Source organism: Oreochromis aureus, linkage group 3 (genome assembly GCF_013358895.1).
Source record: "Oreochromis aureus strain Israel breed Guangdong linkage group 3, ZZ_aureus, whole genome shotgun sequence".
In the NCBI taxonomy this organism is placed as follows: domain Eukaryota; kingdom Metazoa; phylum Chordata; class Actinopteri; order Cichliformes; family Cichlidae; genus Oreochromis; species Oreochromis aureus.
This window is the reverse complement of record NC_052944.1, coordinates 3,325,590-3,343,972: the sequence shown is the minus strand read 5'-3', so window position 1 is coordinate 3,343,972 and position 18,383 is coordinate 3,325,590. Positions and strand designations below refer to the sequence as shown.

The 18,383-nt window shown below is 39.2% G+C and overlaps 3 protein-coding genes across 6 annotated transcripts; 2 read left to right on the top strand and 1 right to left on the bottom strand.

Moving 5' to 3' along the window:
* The first annotated feature begins 1,697 nt into the window (after positions 1-1,697).
* LOC120438729 lies at positions 1,698-8,857 on the top strand. 2 transcript variants are annotated; one of them, XM_039609152.1, is made up of 12 exons: positions 1,698-1,867; positions 3,053-3,099; positions 3,202-3,406; positions 3,538-3,621; positions 4,239-4,310; positions 4,402-4,494; positions 4,852-6,035; positions 6,128-6,349; positions 6,534-6,699; positions 6,821-6,903; positions 7,002-7,178; positions 7,325-8,857. In XM_039609152.1, the coding sequence occupies exons 3-8, from the start codon at positions 3,209-3,211 to the stop codon at positions 6,225-6,227; spliced, it is 1,731 nt and encodes a 576-aa protein (XP_039465086.1). In that variant the 5' UTR covers positions 1,698-1,867; positions 3,053-3,099; positions 3,202-3,208; the 3' UTR covers positions 6,228-6,349; positions 6,534-6,699; positions 6,821-6,903; positions 7,002-7,178; positions 7,325-8,857. The 2 variants fall into 2 exon arrangements, with proteins under 2 accessions (XP_039465086.1, XP_039465085.1); XM_039609151.1 differs by lacking the exon at positions 3,053-3,099.
* Positions 8,858-10,144: 1,287 nt separating this feature from the next.
* Positions 10,145-12,795, top strand: LOC120438731. 3 transcript variants are annotated; one of them, XM_039609155.1, is made up of 8 exons: positions 10,145-10,412; positions 10,527-10,595; positions 10,690-10,784; positions 11,255-11,381; positions 11,549-11,666; positions 11,749-11,825; positions 11,964-12,055; positions 12,436-12,795. In XM_039609155.1, the coding sequence occupies exons 1-8, from the start codon at positions 10,341-10,343 to the stop codon at positions 12,776-12,778; spliced, it is 993 nt and encodes a 330-aa protein (XP_039465089.1). In that variant the 5' UTR covers positions 10,145-10,340; the 3' UTR covers positions 12,779-12,795. The 3 variants fall into 3 exon arrangements, with proteins under 3 accessions (XP_039465089.1, XP_039465090.1, XP_039465091.1); XM_039609156.1 differs by lacking the exon at positions 10,527-10,595; XM_039609157.1 differs by lacking the exon at positions 12,436-12,795 and having other exon boundaries at positions 11,964-12,224.
* Positions 12,796-13,086: 291 nt separating this feature from the next.
* LOC120438730 (tripartite motif-containing protein 16-like protein) lies at positions 13,087-16,872 on the bottom strand. The gene is made up of 2 exons (XM_039609153.1): positions 16,505-16,872; positions 13,087-14,277 (listed from the first exon to the last, which is right to left on the bottom strand). The coding sequence occupies exons 1-2, from the start codon at positions 16,800-16,802 to the stop codon at positions 13,115-13,117; spliced, it is 1,461 nt and encodes a 486-aa protein (XP_039465087.1). The 5' UTR covers positions 16,803-16,872; the 3' UTR covers positions 13,087-13,114.
* Between the last annotated feature and the right edge of the window lie 1,511 nt (positions 16,873-18,383).

The window sequence follows — 18,383 nt, the reverse complement described above, 5'->3', positions numbered from 1 at the left end:
CTTTAGTCTCATACACAAATTGTTCTCAGTGTCTATGAGACTGATGTAATGTCCATGTGTGCATGCTGACTGTGCTGCTCTGACCCCTCCTCCTTTCAGGGTGGAGCCTGCTGGAGTCCGATGGTTGAGACCAGGTCTGAGGAAGTGTAAGTGTGTTTTTAATGGGATTCATGAAAACAAAGCAGCACACATTCAACCATCTTCAAATCGACACAAACACAGTGAACACAAACTGTCTGACAGCAACAGGAAGGTGACGTTTGTGTGGGAGGGTCTTCCATATCCTGATCATCCAGACAGATGTGATGTTTGTGAACAGCTGCTGTGTAGAGATCCTCTGACTGGTCGCTGTTACTGGGAGGTCGAGTGGAGACGTTCACATAGCAGTGATTTACAAAGGAATCACCAGGAAAGATGAAGAAAGCATGTTTGGACGAATCAGTCCTGGAGTCTCAGTTGCTCTGATTATACTCGTTTCTCTGCCTGTCACCATTATGAAGATACATCCATCTCCACTGTCAAGAGATTTATTCTAAATGACACTTCTTCAGTTGAGAGTCTAAGAGTGAAGACACACACACGCTGCAGGATTTACTTGCAAGGGCGGTCACAGAGCGCTCACATCAGAGTGGGGGCCCTGTGAGTGCGCGCTCTGCTCTTGCCTTTATTTATACACAAGAAAAATGAATACATTTGTTCAGTGACGTGAGCATGTGTGTATGTGATTGTGTGTGTGCGTGTGTGTGTGCGCGTGCGTGCGTGCGTGCGTGCGTGTGTGTGTGTGTGTGTGTGTGTGTGTGTGTGTGTGTGTGCGAGGTCAGAACTGCTTGTTCGACTTCTTACTATCGCTGTGGGAAGATTCAGATAAAAATAACAGAACACGTTTTATAAAGAACAATCAGTTCTAAGCAGGGAAAAGGTCATCATGCAGTATTCTATCACAAGTAAACTTATATCATTGAAAGCTTATACTGACTGCTCAGTTCAATTTTCCCTTAACATAGTGTTTCATGCCCACTTAAAGGGGCATCTGCACAGAAAGAGAAAACTAGCTTTAAATCAGCCAGAGACCTTTGCATGTCAGTGAAATTCAGCAACTTAAAGCAAAGGCTATTAGCCACACAACATGGGTGAGTGCCAAGGTCAATTTGAGACAAACAACTGAAGTGAGTATTAACTAGTTAAAGTGTAAAGCATAATTTTACACATGGAATGCATTAATATGTGTCCTGTGGAAACATATGGTGCAGGAATAGTACTGTAAAGGAGTAATGCACTGTGTGATATAAGATTCTAAATAAATTCTTATTGATATAAATGATGTTGTTATGACTCCTCTGTGTGTAAGAAACAACAACAATAACAAGACCAGTCTGACACAGAATATCTCACCCAATGAATTCAGTCCCTGGATCTGGGTTAATCACACACAGCAAGTTATGTGTTTCTTTGAAACATTAAGATGATGTTTCTCATTTTAGTTTTTAAAGATACCCAAAATGTCCAGTTTTCACCACAGGGGGAAAAATAAACTTTCAGATATACCCAGAGATTCACCTACGTCAATCATGTTGGGATCAGCCTCTGTTTAATGTTCATGTAGATCTGCTAAAGCAGACCTTCCCAAAGTGTGGGGCCCGCCCCCTAGGGGGGGTGCAGAGCCATTGCAGGGGGGCGTGGCATGAAAAGGGAAAAAAACAAACAAAAACAAGGCTTGGACACTGCAAGCACGGGGCACCCACACAAACGCAAAGCAGCAGATGAAGCATCGCCAAATATGTTTCCAAACCAACTTCATTCTAAGCCAAAGACTAGAAAATATGGTGAAGCATATCTTCCTTTTGGTTTCACCTGCACAAGTGCCAAGGTAGGTCTCCGCTGCATAATTGGTTTTCCCTGTGTCGGGAGCAGCGCCTGGCTGTTCAAATCACGGACAAACAGGATCCCACGTTCTTGATTTTTAGTTCACAAACACTTGTTGTAATAACTACTCCTGACATTTTGGAGATGTTAGCTCTTTATGCAGTAAAGTTACAGCGGGATACAAATAATATCAGGCTGATCCTGCCACGATTTGTTCCCCCTGTCTATATCACACCGCGGTCAAGTGAGCCCTCACTTACAAAGTCACAGTCAAGCTAGCCGCACCGCCAGCCGCACCTAAAATGTGGTTGCACTACTCTTACGCATATTACGGTACGGATGAAGCCCGGCTTAGAAACGCAGTCTTTTGTGTCCTGACACTATTTTACTTCAATATCCACTCCCAGTTTTGGTTCATCTCCACTTTTCACCCCATGATCCACAGCCCAAATTACTGTACGATTCAGAGAAAATTAACAATAACATTTACCCAATATACAGTACTGTACTGTTAATATCTTCATCTTTGACCTCAGATTACATATAAACTGTAAGAGGTGACACAGATATCTCACTGGATTCTGACTCTAGGCCATCTCCACTCTTCACCCTGTCATCCACAGCCAAATTTACTGTACGGTTTTTGAGACTGCTGTGTTAACAGAGTATGACAAAGTGTAAGAAAATATACTGCCTAAAATAATATCAAATGTAAACAACAAATTACAAAATTGCCACACCTGCTGTTATTGCCAGGTGTTCGATAGAGCATTATTTAGTCACAGAAAATACAGATCATTGAAATATCATCAGTAAAAGAAATACTCTCACTATGGAAGACATGTTAGCAAATTCAATTAATAAATAATGTATCAAATCTATATAGATGTTTGAAGGTATAATGCAAAGCATGTTTGTTTCTTATGGCTTACAAATGTGTTTGCCTTTAACATAATTTACATTTCATTGATACAGTTTCATACACGAAACAATAAAATAAGTTTCCTGAACTGTTCTTCATGGCCCAAATTTTGAATCCTTTTGAGGGTGATGCATTATCCATGAAGGCCGGCAATTTGTTCATTGATCTCTGAGCCTCGCTGACTCTGACGCCTCCTAATTCTGCTTCCAGCCTTGCTGATTAATTTGTTCTTCCTTTTGGCATCCCTGTCACTGATGCTGTCACCAGTTGTACACAACATCTCTGTTTGTCCACCAGTCTCATCTGTAATTCAGGTGAACTCAGAATTACCTGTATCTTTGTAATGTTTCAAAAGATATACACTATATGATTCCTGCTCTGATGATTACTATCTTCTCCTTCTGTAATTTTATTAGATAAAGGATGTTGTTTCCAATTTCCAAATCCCTGCCAAATATATTAGAGGTCATTCACAAGTATGCTGAACCCGGGACCAGTCTAAAGACCTACAGTGTTCACAAAGTGCATGGCTTTGGGGAAAATGTCTCAAGAGATTTGGGAGTGCCTAATACATGTCTTAATAGGAAAACAATTCTCAAGGCAGTCCTGCAGTATGAAAAGGTAAGCAATGTTTTTTTTTAGTATTTATATTTAGTCCATTTACTCCAAAATACTTAAAAAAAGAACAGATCTTTCTTTGGTAGAACTTCCTGTAATAAAAATTATTATGCAAAAATCAAATATTTTTACAGACCACATCAGGGGTAGAGCGTCCCTTGCTACAGACAGATTTTCCTACTGCAGAGACAACACTTGGAGATGATGTTCCTTCCATTGTAAGAAATGTGTCATACACTTACTGTCAGATTTAAAATTTTGAAGCCATCGTGACAAGCTTATCCAGCTATAGTAGAGATCCAGCTTTTTAGATACAAATAAAACAAATTCACTCCAAAATGTCATCTTGAAAAGAATTTAAATATTGAAACAGAGTAATAATGAGTCATATGGAGAGCAAGAAAGTAGATTACAATAGACTTCACAGCAGGTAAACACATATGAAAGCAAGCCACCAAACCATGAGGTGTAGAGCCTTAAGCACCCACAGGAGAGCCACACAAAGACCTGAGTGTCACATCTGACCCCCATTTTAAAGGAGTAACCAACTCATCCTCCTGCTGCTGACTAACTTTTCAGTCCTTGTCTTCCACCCTTCTAATTTCTCCATTTGATCTTGTTGTTGCCCAATCAAGTTCCAAAACCTGAATCAGAATATTACTTTATCATTTATAATAATTATAGTACTATATTACTTTGCTGAATATGTTTTCCCTTATAAAACCGTCATTACATAGTGATTCTTTTCAAAATATTTTGTAATAATGTATGTTAACAAAGACATACAGATATTTCAGTCTAATTGTTATGTTTTAATTTATTTGTGGCTCGTTAGAATGAGGAAGACGTTGTTGCGCCGAAGTCTCCACAATCTGTAGGAAATGTACCTTTACCTTCAGGAAAAGAGGTAATTATTTGTATTTTATTCAGTATTACATTGTGATGCTTTGGAAAAACATTAATTTGTAAAGAAAAAAAAAAATGTTTTCTCTTCCCAGGATGCACTTCAAAAAACTGCAGAGAGTGGCATCCATACCCCAGACACACAATCCCTCAAGAGTGACTCTTCGTCTTCAAATGCAAATGCTAAGGTAATTTCATAACTTTTGCTGTTTTTAATGCACAACAGAGAAAGAAAACACGGAGTTTATATGTTTGTTAAACACTATCAGCATGTAATTATTATATTAAAAATTTCAAGTGTTTTGAACTGTAATCCAAAGTTTAAAGTTAAAATCTTTTTGTGATGATCTTTCGAGGTAAAATAAATATTTCTTAGTCATATTCACTCACTAAGACAAATTTCCTAAGATAATGTGAAACTTGTCCTATGGGTTCATTAGTGAAATTGTAACATAATGATGCTGTTGGATTTTCATAGAGACACTGTAGTGACAAACATTGAAAGTATTGATATATTTTTTGAAATGTACATCTGAATGTTGCAGAGGAATGAATCAGATGAATCAGCTCAGGTCAACACAGACCGTAGCAGTTCAGAAGAAAGATTTTTCACATCTGGTTTGCCACAGCAGAAAAGTTTCTTTTTCATAAATGAGAATAAATGGAAGGAGTTACGGCAACATCAGTCAGGAAGACTATTTAAAGGACTGCAGTGGACAAATATAATTGCCAGTGGAATCAGAACCCTTAATCCGTACTGCAGTTTTGGATTTCGGAGACACAGTGTGAAAAAACTCTCTTCAAGATCAAATTCACCGGTTTTCAGGTGTATGGGGTACTGCAGATTTCAGGACTGCCCTGTCACTGTGGATGTGGTGGTTTATGACGAAGAGACACTGAAAGCAGAAGTCGTTTTTAAAGGAGGTGAGGTCTGCCATAATAACAAAGAGCTGAAAAGGCGGCCTGTGCGTGCACAATCACGTCAAAGTGCTGGAGAACTCCTCAAAAACAAATTACCAAGGAGCTTGTACTTGGAGTCTTTACAGAAAGTGCCACAAAAGGTGATCCAATCTGGCAACAGGGATGATGCTCCAACAAAAGAAGTCTTGAAAAACATTGCATGGTCTGAAAGAAAAGCCAGTAGAGCAGATCCCAACGAGTTGATTAGCTTACAAAAGATAATTCAACAGTATCAGGACACTGAAAAGGATGTACTTCAGAAGATTCTGATGCATCCAAAGGGCATAATGCTGTGGTCTAAGAAAACCTTGTCAGTTTTTCATCATAGATGCAAAGAAGACATTGTGTACTTTGATGCCACTGGAAGTATAATAAGAAAAGAAAGTGCTGGAACGCCACCATACTATGTGTATGAGTTGGTTGTCAGAAACCCATCCAAAGGTGCTTCTCCTCTTCCAGTTGCTACATATGTCACGTGTGACCACACTACAGCCTCTGTGACATACTTCTTGCAGGCCTTTCAGACTGATCTGGTAAGAGCATTTGGTAATCGGGCCTACAACAGGCCTGTCATGTTCATGTGTGATGGATCCCTAGTACTCCTCCGATCCATTTCCATGACATTCTGCAGAACAAGTCTAGAGGATCTGCTGCAGAAGTACTATGTCTTACTCAGTGGCCAGCATTCAGCACAGCAATTCAACATTCCCATTCTTCATCGATGTTTGAGCCATGTCATGAAAAATGCCAAGGACCTTTGTAAAAAACAGTGAGTACATTTATATCAATAATTAAAAAAGAATACAAGATTTGTAATGTAAAGGTCCTACTAACAGTGATTTCATTCGTTCCTTTTCCCAGCATTCCAGAGAACTACAGGCTTGGGATGCATGTGTTTGGGCTCCTTGCATGCTGTGATAACTTGAAGACATGGATGATGTTGTCCATAGTGCAGCAATAGTGTTTTGCAGTCCTTGTAGTGGAAGGAACGTAACAAAACACTACAACAACTTGAAAATCCTTATGCAAAAAAGGGGGACCCTGGATTTGGATGAAAAGACTGTGATTGCTGAGGACTACAAGGTTAGCTAAGATTTATTATTTAAGTAATCATATTAATAACTTTTTTACTTGTGTCTGTCCCAAATGAATTAATGAATTCACATTATTTTAAAAATATATATTTTAAACCACAATAACATTTTATACAATAAATTTTTCTTTGGTTTGATAACTTGCTGAATACAGATATATATCTGTTTTACAGACTGATGTTCAGAATGCCCCATTGAAGACCCATTTCCAGGAAATTGTTGACAATGCAACACTGGACTGTGAGGGTGAAAGAAACATCTTTCATGCACCCAAATTTGTTGCTGGTCTGGTAAATCACCTTCTACCACATGCAACTTTGTGGTCATCAATGATGCTCGGTACATTTTTTTTATTTGTTGTATTACTATCATAAATTGTCATTTATTAATAAATGTAAATGTGCTAAATGTTGAATGACCTATTTTAATTATGTTTTTGAATTACTTGTATTCTTCTTAGGGGATCTTGGACGTCATGGTACTGGTCCTGCTTACCAGCAGCTCAGTAAACTCTATGGTGACATTCAGCAATCCAAGAAGCAGGTATCATAGCGAGAAGAATAAGTGAAAAAGAAACATAAATTGTATATAAATTTACAATACATAGATACTGAATTAAACAATGTACTATTGCATTTAAGAATTTTACACAAGACAACAGAACCCAAGGAATCATGGAGAAAAGCCAGTGGGATTTGAAAAAAATCTGTATCCAGAGAAGGAGACTGACAAGGCTTGATGACTTTGTGGAAATTTATCAGAAAATGCACGATGCCCTCCTGCTTGAATATGCAGACATGAAAAAATCAAGACAAAAGGTATGAATAACTTCCTAATAATGAAAATTGTGTTTTATACAACTAGAACAAGAAACTAAGAAAAAGTGAAAACATTTGGCTATGACTGTAGAATTAAGAGATGATAAAATAAGTAAGCATTAAAAGTATGTATGTGTAATCAACAGTCTTTTGGCGTGGAAATGGAGAAATGGAAAGACAAACGCATTAAACGAAAAGGTGTGTATGTGTCACCGTTAGTGACAGAACTGCCACTGAAGAAAAAGAAAAGAAAAAGAGATAAGTCATCATGTTCCCATTATTTTCAATAATTAAACCTTGTGATGTCCTCCCGATTGCCATACTCCTTTTGTCCTCTGGGGTAAAGCGTCTGCTTTGACTATTTATAAAGCATCAATTATAAATTATCATCCGTCTCCGTGTTTCAATGTTTTATCAAACTGTATTCCAACTGATTACCTGAAATTTTAATGTGTTTTGACATTGTATTACACCTAGGCATGGGCCTTAGTGAACCCCCACTTTAATGACAAAAAATGCATGTCCATAGGTGACACAAGTGCAGGAGGAAGCTCAGGTTTTTTGCTTTTTGCTGGTCACACCATGTACAGCTTTGTTTTCAGCAGTTGTAGGCCAAGGGCATATGAATTAAACAAGCTTTCAAGGGTGATCATTGTCTTTTGGAGACCTACTGTATTAAGCACAGCTCGCGTGCCCTGACTGCAGGAAAGCAAGTTTGCAATCGTACACTAGCATGTTCCCTGTACAGCTGGACCGGGCATCACATACTGCCCATGTTTTTCTCTCATAGTTCCTCTGTTTACTTGGGATGTAATGTTGGACAGAGTCCTTTAAGGGGACTAGGCACTCATACACAGTCATATCAGTACCTGTATGGTACACCAACAGCAGGACAGATGTTCACTTGTTACATACATCTCAAATCAGAACAAGTTTGTGTCATTCATGACCATATTCTATTGTCTATTATATTCTATTATATAAAGTCATTCAAAAATGTTATCTCTTAACAGGTAAAAGGGAAGACCACTGTTCAAACCTTTAAACAGGAACAGCACAAACAACATGATGCTCGTCAAACATTTTTAGAAGTGTTTTTAATGTCTACATTTATGTTTTGTGTGTTATTGTCATAAATGACTCTGAAAATTGACATGTGTATATCTTTGTAGGATGACAGCCAGGAACAAATAGCTGTTTGCCAAAAAACTGCAACATACATGGATAATAAAGTGTCTGTCACAGTATGGAAAGGAGATTTATGTGCCTTCAAAGTGGATGCAATTGTGAATGCAGCTAATGAAAGTCTCTCTCACATGGGTGGACTTGCAAAGGCACTGTCTGCTACTGGAGGACGTACTATCCAAGCAGAGAGTGATGTCTTCATTGCCAAAAATGGCAAATTAAAGGCTGGACAAGTTGCAGTGACCACAGCAGGCAAACTACCTTGCATGAAGCTGATTCATTTGGTAGGCCCGTGTCTGCACAATGACCCAACAGTGCACATGATATCCCATGCAAAGAAACTTTTAACTAAAGGCATTTTGAACATCATGACATGTGCAGAAGAGCACAAATTTTCATCTGTTGCCATTCCAGCAGTGAGCTCTGGAATATTCAACTTTCCAGTCTCAATCTGTGCTGATGTTGTAGTCACCACAATCAAAAAGTACATTGAACATAAGAACCCCACAAGTCCTCCATTTGAAATACACCTGGTAAACAACGACGATCCAACCGTGAAGGAAATGGAAAGGGCCTTCAAAGAGATCCTTTTGGAGCCACTCTCTGATGTCAGGAGGACAGTGAGTACACCCATTTTTAAAGTATAATTGTCATCTTTAGTGTTAGAAAAAATGATAACAATAAACATGAATAAATAATTATTATGAAATAACAAGTGAAATTGAAGAATTAGAGCATCTTTGATGCATAGAATAACCCTTTTCAAATTGTGCAATAAAAATTAGGCCACAAAAAGTAGCAGTCATTAAATACATTCAGGCTATGTTGTTCTTCTTCATTTGTTATGATTTTGTAATCACCGCACTTAGTGAGTATTATGTGAAATATATCAGCATTAATAACATGTAATTGATGCAAAAGGTAATGCAATGTTTTAATTAATAAAACATTACTTAAAATGTAGTAACAAATATTTTTGTTTAAATTCAACCCACCAATCGAGGGGCCAGAGGATTCTCCATCTACACTGGAAAGGACAGAGCACCTTGAGAGAAACACAACCGGTCTAACAAAGGACACTGCATCACAGGTGATGTTTCACGAACAAACTCACTCACAAACAATTCAATAACTATGTCATGTGTTTGAAAAACCAAGTTTGTTAGTACATATTTTTGTAATTATATATTAGATTTTATTATATGTATGTGTTGATGAATGAAAAGTACAGACCACAGAAAAGTGACAAATGTCAGTCCAACAATAAATGTAACTTTTACATGTTACTGGCCTTAATTTTACAAAAACAACAGTAACTGACTCAATTTTGAATTTCTTAATGTAGTTTAACATCTCCAATAAAGTCCATTAAAATCTATGTCAAATTTGGAGATGTTTTCGTGTTGTTGCATCAGGTACATAAAATACTTTTAAAAATTAGATTTAAAACCGTTGTAATCGATTACATAAATGTTCTCATATGAAGAATTTTTTGAACTCATATTTAGTTACTATTGTCTTGTTGAAACACAGGTCGCATATTTGTGGAAACAACAGGAAACGGAAGTTGTTGTTTCTGTGGTCCCATCTCAGATTAGAGGTAACAACTTTGTCATACGTCACAGTGAGTTCCTGACCCTTAGACCACACAGCTGGCTTGTTGGAGAGGTATGTATCCAGGTATTAACCCCCCCCCCCCCCCAAAAGTACTGCATAAGGATAACGTTAAAGCTGGGGCAGAACATTAGTTGTTCCCTACACAGTCAGTAAGTACTGCTTTAGATCTACATTCCAGGCATATCCTCATGACTGAATACTGAGTATACGTAAGTAAAAAACTCTTTATTAACCTTTGTATTCCAAAACTTTATCATGTTTACAAAGTAATAAAAGGTTATTTATTATACTCCTCAGGTCATTGAAAGTCTCCTGCACCACTGGGCCATTCGGCTGAATCTGGGGAATAATTTCTACATTATGAACCACTACACGAGCGGTGTGATCCTCTATGGAGAGAGAGAACTAATCAGGAGACAAAGCTTGTCCAAGGTAAAAAAACATTTAATATATTGTAGAATTAATTTTTTTTAATTTTATTAATGTTTCGAGATAAATGGAAAAAGTATTGTTGCAAATTTGTAATGAATTTCTAATATGTCACAGGTGAACTTTGACAACTACAGAGCCATTTTATCCTTTGTGAACATTGGAAATGTACACTGGAAGTTTCTGGTTAGTACAAGCAGCATTTCTGTGAAAAAAAGTTTGTTTCAATAACACATTCTTCATAATTTATGTACTTTTAAAATTTATATATCTATCGCAGTACATAAATGCAGATGACAGCTGTCTGTATTTGGTCGATCCTTCAAGAAACTCTTTGGAGCAGGAAGAGTCTGACCGTGCAGCCAAAAGATTCCGGTAATTATGCGTTATTACATGTATATAATAACAACATAAAATATTTGGTACTCTGTAATGCCATTAGAAAAGTGACAGGAGGACTTAGGAGGTCTTTTTCTAAAGGTGAACATATGGTTGTAGATGAAAGTGTAATAAAATCCATGGTTATCAGTTCTTTAAAGAATTTAAAATATTACTTCAAAATCACACACATATGTAATTTTAAATAATAAAAATACCCTGACAGTGTTTAAGCAGTGAGACATTTGACACAGTTAACATTTGTAGATTTAAAAGAACATGTTATGAATTTTGATACTTCATGCAACATAATCTAGAGCACAGGGCTTTCTGACACACCATTAAAAACACAGTGATATGTATTATATGTGTCTATGTGATTTATGAAAAAGTACAGAATGTTCTTTTTCTGTGTGACGTTTATCTTTCATTTGTATATAAATGTCATGTACATTATGTTCACACAGTGAATCCTTCAAAATGAGGAGGACATGCTACAACAAAACAGACTGGGTGAATGTGAGACTTCGAGGAGGAGTACTGACACATCCATTTCAACGGGATGGTTCTAGCTGCGGGGTAATGGTCATCATGGTATGGTACCGCATTAACGCAATAATATTGTTCTGTAAAATTAGATAAGAAGATGGGGTGGGGGGTGGGGGGAGTTAAAATAATCTTAAAAGGTTAAATTGTGTAAACAGGAAGTGTAACATTTGCAGATGTTTTCAATGAAATGTTATTTTTTGTTTTCATTTCAGATGGCCAAAGCAGTAATGGAAGCATTCCCAAATAAACCAGAAATGACATTTTTGAGGACAAAAAAAGAGATGGCCCAGGCACGAAGGACATTTGCACAGACAATACTTGAGGCCTCCGGTGTGCAATATCTTCTTCACATGGACATATTTGTTTGTGTCAAACTGATGAACACTAACATATGTATATATTTATGTTTTAGTATTTGACAGTGACACCAACTGTGCCATGTGTGCAACGGAGAAACCACCCAATCCAGGACCCTCCATCACTGACTGGGTATAGTGTTTTTAAAAATAGTTTTATGTTATCTACAACAAAGTATTTGACTCTGTGTTGTTAAGGATTGTAATTTATTAAAACATAGAATTATTTACTTCATGTGTTTATGAAAGTTCATATGTTTTTTGTTTACAGATCCAGTGTGATAACTGCAACTGCTGGTTCCATTCTGAATGCCTGGACATGACAAATGAACAGCTCAGCAGCGCTCAGAAGACAGAGTGGAAGTGTGTGCTTTGTGTAACCTAATTCCACATGCAGTGAAAGCTACTAGAATAATCTGCTTATAGTTATTATTGGTGTTTTGAGGAACACGTGTGTAAAACACAATGTGTATAACATTCTTGCTTTGTGCACGTACTTTAAGTATTTCCCTTTTGAGTTTTTTGGGTTGATTTGTGTGATGACAGATAATGAATAACAATATATCAAAACTGTGTAGTAGTAATATGAGAAATCAGTAATATGAGAAATGTAATTTCTCACCCCAACCGGTCGCAGCAGATGGCCCCGCCCCTCCCTGAGCCTGGTTCTGTCGTTTATTTGCCAGTCATTCAACATCACCACTTGTGTATAACTCTGCTGATTTTATTCCCTTTGTGTCCAGGCTGAGATTCCAGGTGTCTCCCTCAGCTCATTTACTCCAAATCAGAAGCATCAGATTTGTGGAGCGTGGAGACGCTCTGCCTGCCAGACACAGCTCAGGGCAAAGAAACATGTCTCTCCTCCACAATATACAGGCCTGTATCATTTACTGTCTGTATTTTAATGTAGAAATGATCAAGTGTGATCAAACTTTTCAAATGAAAAATAATATTCAATGTCAAACATTAACTATTTATTTTTTGTTACATTTTAAAAGTTCAAACCTCAAAGACATTAAGTTTAAGGTCATATATGATCAAGAAAATCAACAATCTTCACGTTTCAGAAACTGGAACCAGCTTTAAATGTGACTAAAATAACAATAAAACAATCAATTCTCTGATCATTGACTAACTGATGAATCACTGCATTTGACAACCCGCTACAGCAACTCCAGAATAAAAGCACTAACCAGACCGATGAAAGGTTTCACACATGCTGAATATGAAGAGTAGTAGAATTTAAACTCACATGATTATCAGCCATAAGAACAAATGCAGATTTATGTTGATGTAAGGTTTATAAATGTAAGTACAGTTTGAATCAGTGCAATATTATTTCCACACATCAATGGACCTCTGAGCTTCTCAGCTTCTAAAATGTAAAGGTTCATTTAGACACTACACAAGTACATATAATGATCAGGGATCAACATGAACCTGTCTTCTCTGTTTGACTTTAATCAACTCTGCAGTGGCTCCATAATCTAAAAGACAAAGTCCAGCATAGAGCGGCTGAGTGAAGGTGGTCTGGACTCTGTGGAGGAGAGTCGTGGTTTCAGAGACGCTGTAGAAAGACAGAATACCTGCTCTGTGATCCAGGTACACTCCTACTCTGGAGGACCGAGGACCTGAGAGGACAGTTTGGACTTTGTTGTGAAAGAATTTGTAACTGTTTGTGTCACAGCGTAATCCCCAAGATTTGTCATTGTTTCCAAATAAAGAGTCCCTCCCTGCTCTGCTGATATTCTTGTATGCGACTCCTACACAAACTCCTCCACCTCTCCACTCCACCTCCCAGTAACAACGTCCAGTCAGACTCTCTCTACTCAGGACCTGAGAATACACAGTGAATCTGTCTGGATGATGAGAATAAGACTGTTGTTGTTCCATAAATGTTACTTTTCTGTTCCCCTCTGATAATAACAAAAGTCTGTCTGCTGTGTTTGGATCCAGTGTGATGTCACATGAACATTTTAAGAATCCAGCTCTGGTCTTTGGCTCTGCTGGTGACAGTAAAACGTCCTCTTCAGTGACTGTCAGTGAGATGTTTGTCCGTTCCTCTCTCAGAATGTCCTGTAGTTTATCTCTGGTCTCTGACACAGCTGCTGTCACATCCTCAAAGTAGCTCAGAGGACGGATATTGATGCTGGATGAGTGTGTCGACTCACCGAGTGCTGACAGTGAGGGGTAGTTGTGTAGAAACTGGTTGTGATCCTCTGTGTGTGAGAGCTGCTCCAGCTCGCTGTCTTTCCTCTTCAGCTCAGCAATCTCCTGCTCCAGCTTCTCCTGAAGCTCTTTGACTCGACTCACTTCAGTTTCCTGCTGGGATCTGACCTGCTGCTTCACATCAGAGCTTCTTTTCTGGATGAGACGGATCAGCTCAGTGAAGATCTTCTCACTGTGCTCCACTGCTTTATCAGCAGAGCCATTGATGGCCTCCACCTCCTGCTGAAGCAGCTTCACATCTTTCTCTCGCTCCTGGATTCTCTGCTGGATGTTGAGTCGTCTCACCTCGAGCTCCTTCTGCTTCTCAGTCCTTTCTGCTGCAGCTGGGACTGTTTCATGGCCTTTATGTTCATCCATTGTGCAGAGATAACAGATACTCTGCTGATCAGTACGACAGAAAATCTTCATCACCTCATCGTGACGAGAGCAGATGTTGTCCTGGAGCTTCTTGGAGGGGGCCACCAATTCAATTCAATTCAATTTTATTTATATAGCGCCAAATCACAACAAAAGTCGCCTCAAGGCGCTTTATATTGTACAGTAGATAGCACAATAATAAATACAGAGAAAAGCCCAACAATCATATGACCCCTATGAGCAAGCACTTTGGCGACAGTGGGAAGGAAAACTCCCTTTAACAGGAAGAAACCTCCGGCAGAACCAGGCTCAGGGAGGGCGGCCATCTGCTGCGACGGTTGGGGTGAAGAAGGAAAACAGGATAAAGACATGCTGTGGAAGAGAGACAGAGATTAATAACAGATATGATTCGATGCAGAGAGGTCTATTAACACATAGTGAGTGAGAAAGGTGACTGGAAGGAAAAACTCAATGCATCATGGGAATCGGCAGCTCACGTCTATTGCAGCATAACTAAGGGAGGATTCAGGGTCACCTGGTCCAGCCCTAACTATATGCTTTAGCAAAAAGGAAAGTTTTAAGCCTAATCTTGAAAGTAGAGATAGTGTCTGTCTCCCGAATCCAAACTGGAAGCTGGTTCCACAGAAGAGGGGCCTGAAAACTGAAGGCTCTGCCTCCCATTCTACTTTTAAATACTCTAGGAACAACAAGTAGACCTGCAGAGCGAGAGCGAAGCGCTCTAATGGGGTGATATGGTACTACAAGGTCATTAAGATAAGATGGGGCCTGATTATTTAAGACCTTGTATGTGAGGAGCAGGATTTTGAATTCAATTCTGGATTTAACAGGAAGCCAATGAAGGGAAGCCAAAACAGGAGAAATATGTTCTCTCTTCCTAGTCCCTGTCAGTACTCTTGCTGCAGCATTTTGGATCAGCTGAAGACTTTTCAGTGAGTTTTTAGGACATCCTGATAATAAAGAATTACAGTAGTCCAGCCTGGAAGTAATAAATGCATGAACTAGTTTTTCAGCATCACTCTGAGACAGGATATTTCTAACTTTAGAGATGTTGCGCAAATGGAAGAAAGCAGTCTTACATATTTGTTTAATATGTGCGTTGAAGGACATGTCCTGGTCAAAAATGACTCCAAGGTTCCTCACAGTGTTACTGGAGGCCAAGGTAATGCCATCCAGAGTAAGAATCTGCTTAGATACCATAGTTCTAAGATTTTCAGGGCCGAGTACAATAACCTCAGTTTTATCTGAATTAAGAAGCAGAAAGTTAGCGGCCATCCAGGTCTTTATGTCTTTAAGACATTCCTGCAGTTTCACTAATTGGTGTGTGTTACCTGGCTTCATGGATAGATAGAGCTGCGTGTCATCTGCATAGCAGTGAAAATTTATGCTATGTCTTCTAATGATGCTGCCTAAGGGAAGCATGTATAATGTAAATAGAATTGGTCCTAGCACTGAACCCTGTGGAACACCATAATTGACCTTAGTGTGTGAAGAGGACTCTCCATTTACTTGAACAAATTGGAGTCTATTAGATAGATATGATACAAACCACTGCAGTGCAGTACCTGTAATACCTACAGCATGTTCTAATCGCTCTAATAGGATATTATGGTCGACAGTATCAAACGCAGCACTGAGGTCTAGCAGGACAAGCACAGAGATGAGTCCACTGTCAGAGGCCATAAGAAGATCATTTGTAACCTTCACTAAAGCTGTTTCTGTGCTGTGATGAGCTCTGAAACCTGACTGAAACTCTTCAAATAAGCCATTCCTCTGCAGATGATCTGTTAGCTGTTTGACAACTACTCTTTCAAGGATTTTTGATATGAAAGGAAGGTTGGAGATTGGCCTATAATTAGCTAAGACAGCTGGGTCTAGAGATGGCTTTTTAAGTAAAGGTTTAACTACAGCCACCTTGAAGGCCTGTGGTACATAGCCGATTATTAGAGAGAGGTTGATCATATTTAAGATCGAAGAATTAATTAATGGCAGGACTTCTTTGAGCAGTTTTGTAGGAATGGGGTCTAAAAGACACGTTGATGGTTTGGAGGAATTAATTATTGAAGCCAGCCATTGACACCAGCTTGTGTTTCTTAAGCTGAACTACATCATAGTGAGGTTGGAGGTGTTTCTCACAGTAAGAGACCAGACAGAATAAACAGGACTTGATGGCTTTCAGCTTCCTCCCAGTGCAGACATCACAGGCCACATCTTCAGGTCCAGCATAGCAGTGATCAGCTGCAGCAGCTTGGAGTCCAGTCTTCTTCAGCTGCTCCACTAAAGCTGCAAACATGACGTTTTTCTCCAGGACAGGCCTCGCTGTGAAAGTCTTCCTGCACTGAGGGCAGCTGTGGATTCCCTTCCTGTCCTCTTCATCCCAGAAACTTTTAATGCAGTTCATGCAGTAGCTGTGTCCACAGGCTGTAGTCACCGGATCCTTCAGTAGATCCAAACAGATGGAACAAGAGAAGGTTTCTCGGTCCAGCTGAACTCCTTTCTGTGCCATTTCTCCTCTCAGTGTCAGTGACTGTGCGAGTTTCTCTTCCTTAAAACTGAAACTAGTCTGAGCTCTGATCTCAACAACATGTGTTTCTGCAGTGAATGGAGCCTGTCAGCTCTTACACGTCACCACATGTTGGTTACACCCATCTTCAAAGTGCAGATCTGAAGGGGAGGGAACGAGGAAACACGTGGACAGAGAGGAGGTGCTGTGTTTAAGAGCAGGAAGAAGAGGCTGTGCTTCACTCCAGGAAGAGGAGCAGTTTGAGAGCGACACCGTGTGTTTAACCCTTTTATTTACCGCTCACATCAACTTTTAAGCTTGTTAACACTTTCTGCTATATAAATAAACTTCACTTTAGAAATGTCAGAGTTCTCACTGCAGTTAACAAACAGTCCTTCAGATTTAGTCAGTGCAGGAGGATGATGATCCTCCGACTCCTTCTTTAAAAGCATTTTTCTGTTATTACGGTCGAGTTGATCACACAAAATCGTCTTGAGCAGGGACGTGGCTAAATACAGGTATGTGAGAACCAGTCAATATTAAGGTCTCCAGTGACTGACTGCAGCATTGTACATGTGGCCTGGAGATACTGGATATTAGGACTTGGTGGTCTGTAACAGCAGCCCACTAGTGCAGGTTTCACAGGAGGAAGCTGGACCTGTAACCACAGCACTTCCAGTTGGATCAACAGCCACTGCAAGAATCAGCATCTGCACATTTATCATCATGAGCAGCAGGGGGCGCTGTTACACACAGAGGCAGGTTCTCTCCCAAATGTGTCCAGAACAAGAGCTGAGCAGCTTTTTCTGTGAGTCAAAGTATTTCTAACAAAACACAGCAGATCACAGAGCCTGTGTGAGCTCAGCTATCAGAATCAAACAGTGAAGCTGACCTGTGTAAGTCAGCAGGTCAGACAGCCAATGAGGGGAAACCTACAAACCAGTCATGAACTTTTCATAAACCACATTTAATCCAAATCTATGATACGTCCATAAGTCTGCACAGTCTGAAACCTCCTCACATTTCAGCCCTCATTTCTCATCACATTGTAATCTACAGTTATTTATGGTTCAGTGAGTTTTGCTTGGAGTTTGCAGCTTCTGAGAGAATTATTTACATCACTGAAGTGTTTATGATTCCCTTGGTATAAAAAAGCTTCACAGTAAAATCTCATCTTTCTAACATTCACACTGAAACATGTTTACTACACTGCATGATAAAGACAGCTGAACACGACGTCTTATTATCAGAAACAGACAAAAAGAGTCAGCTTTCCTGGTGTGATGGTTCAAAAGCACGAAGGACAAAAACTGTAAAGAATTGAAATGTAAGAAATCTGTCCTCTCCTCATCCTCACACACGCACACACACAGTTATGATCAGGTTGAAGTGTTGCAGCATGTTCACTCCTGCTCTGCATGTTGTGCAGTTACTGATGTGTTAAACTGTGTGTGCGCAGGCTGTGGCTCTGTTTCATTTCCACAATCCAACCACAGAGGGCGCTAAAAAGGTCCAGGTCATGTTAGTCTGAAATGCTTGAAAAGAAGTTCGGTTTCCTTCTTTTTAAGATATCCAGGCAGAACT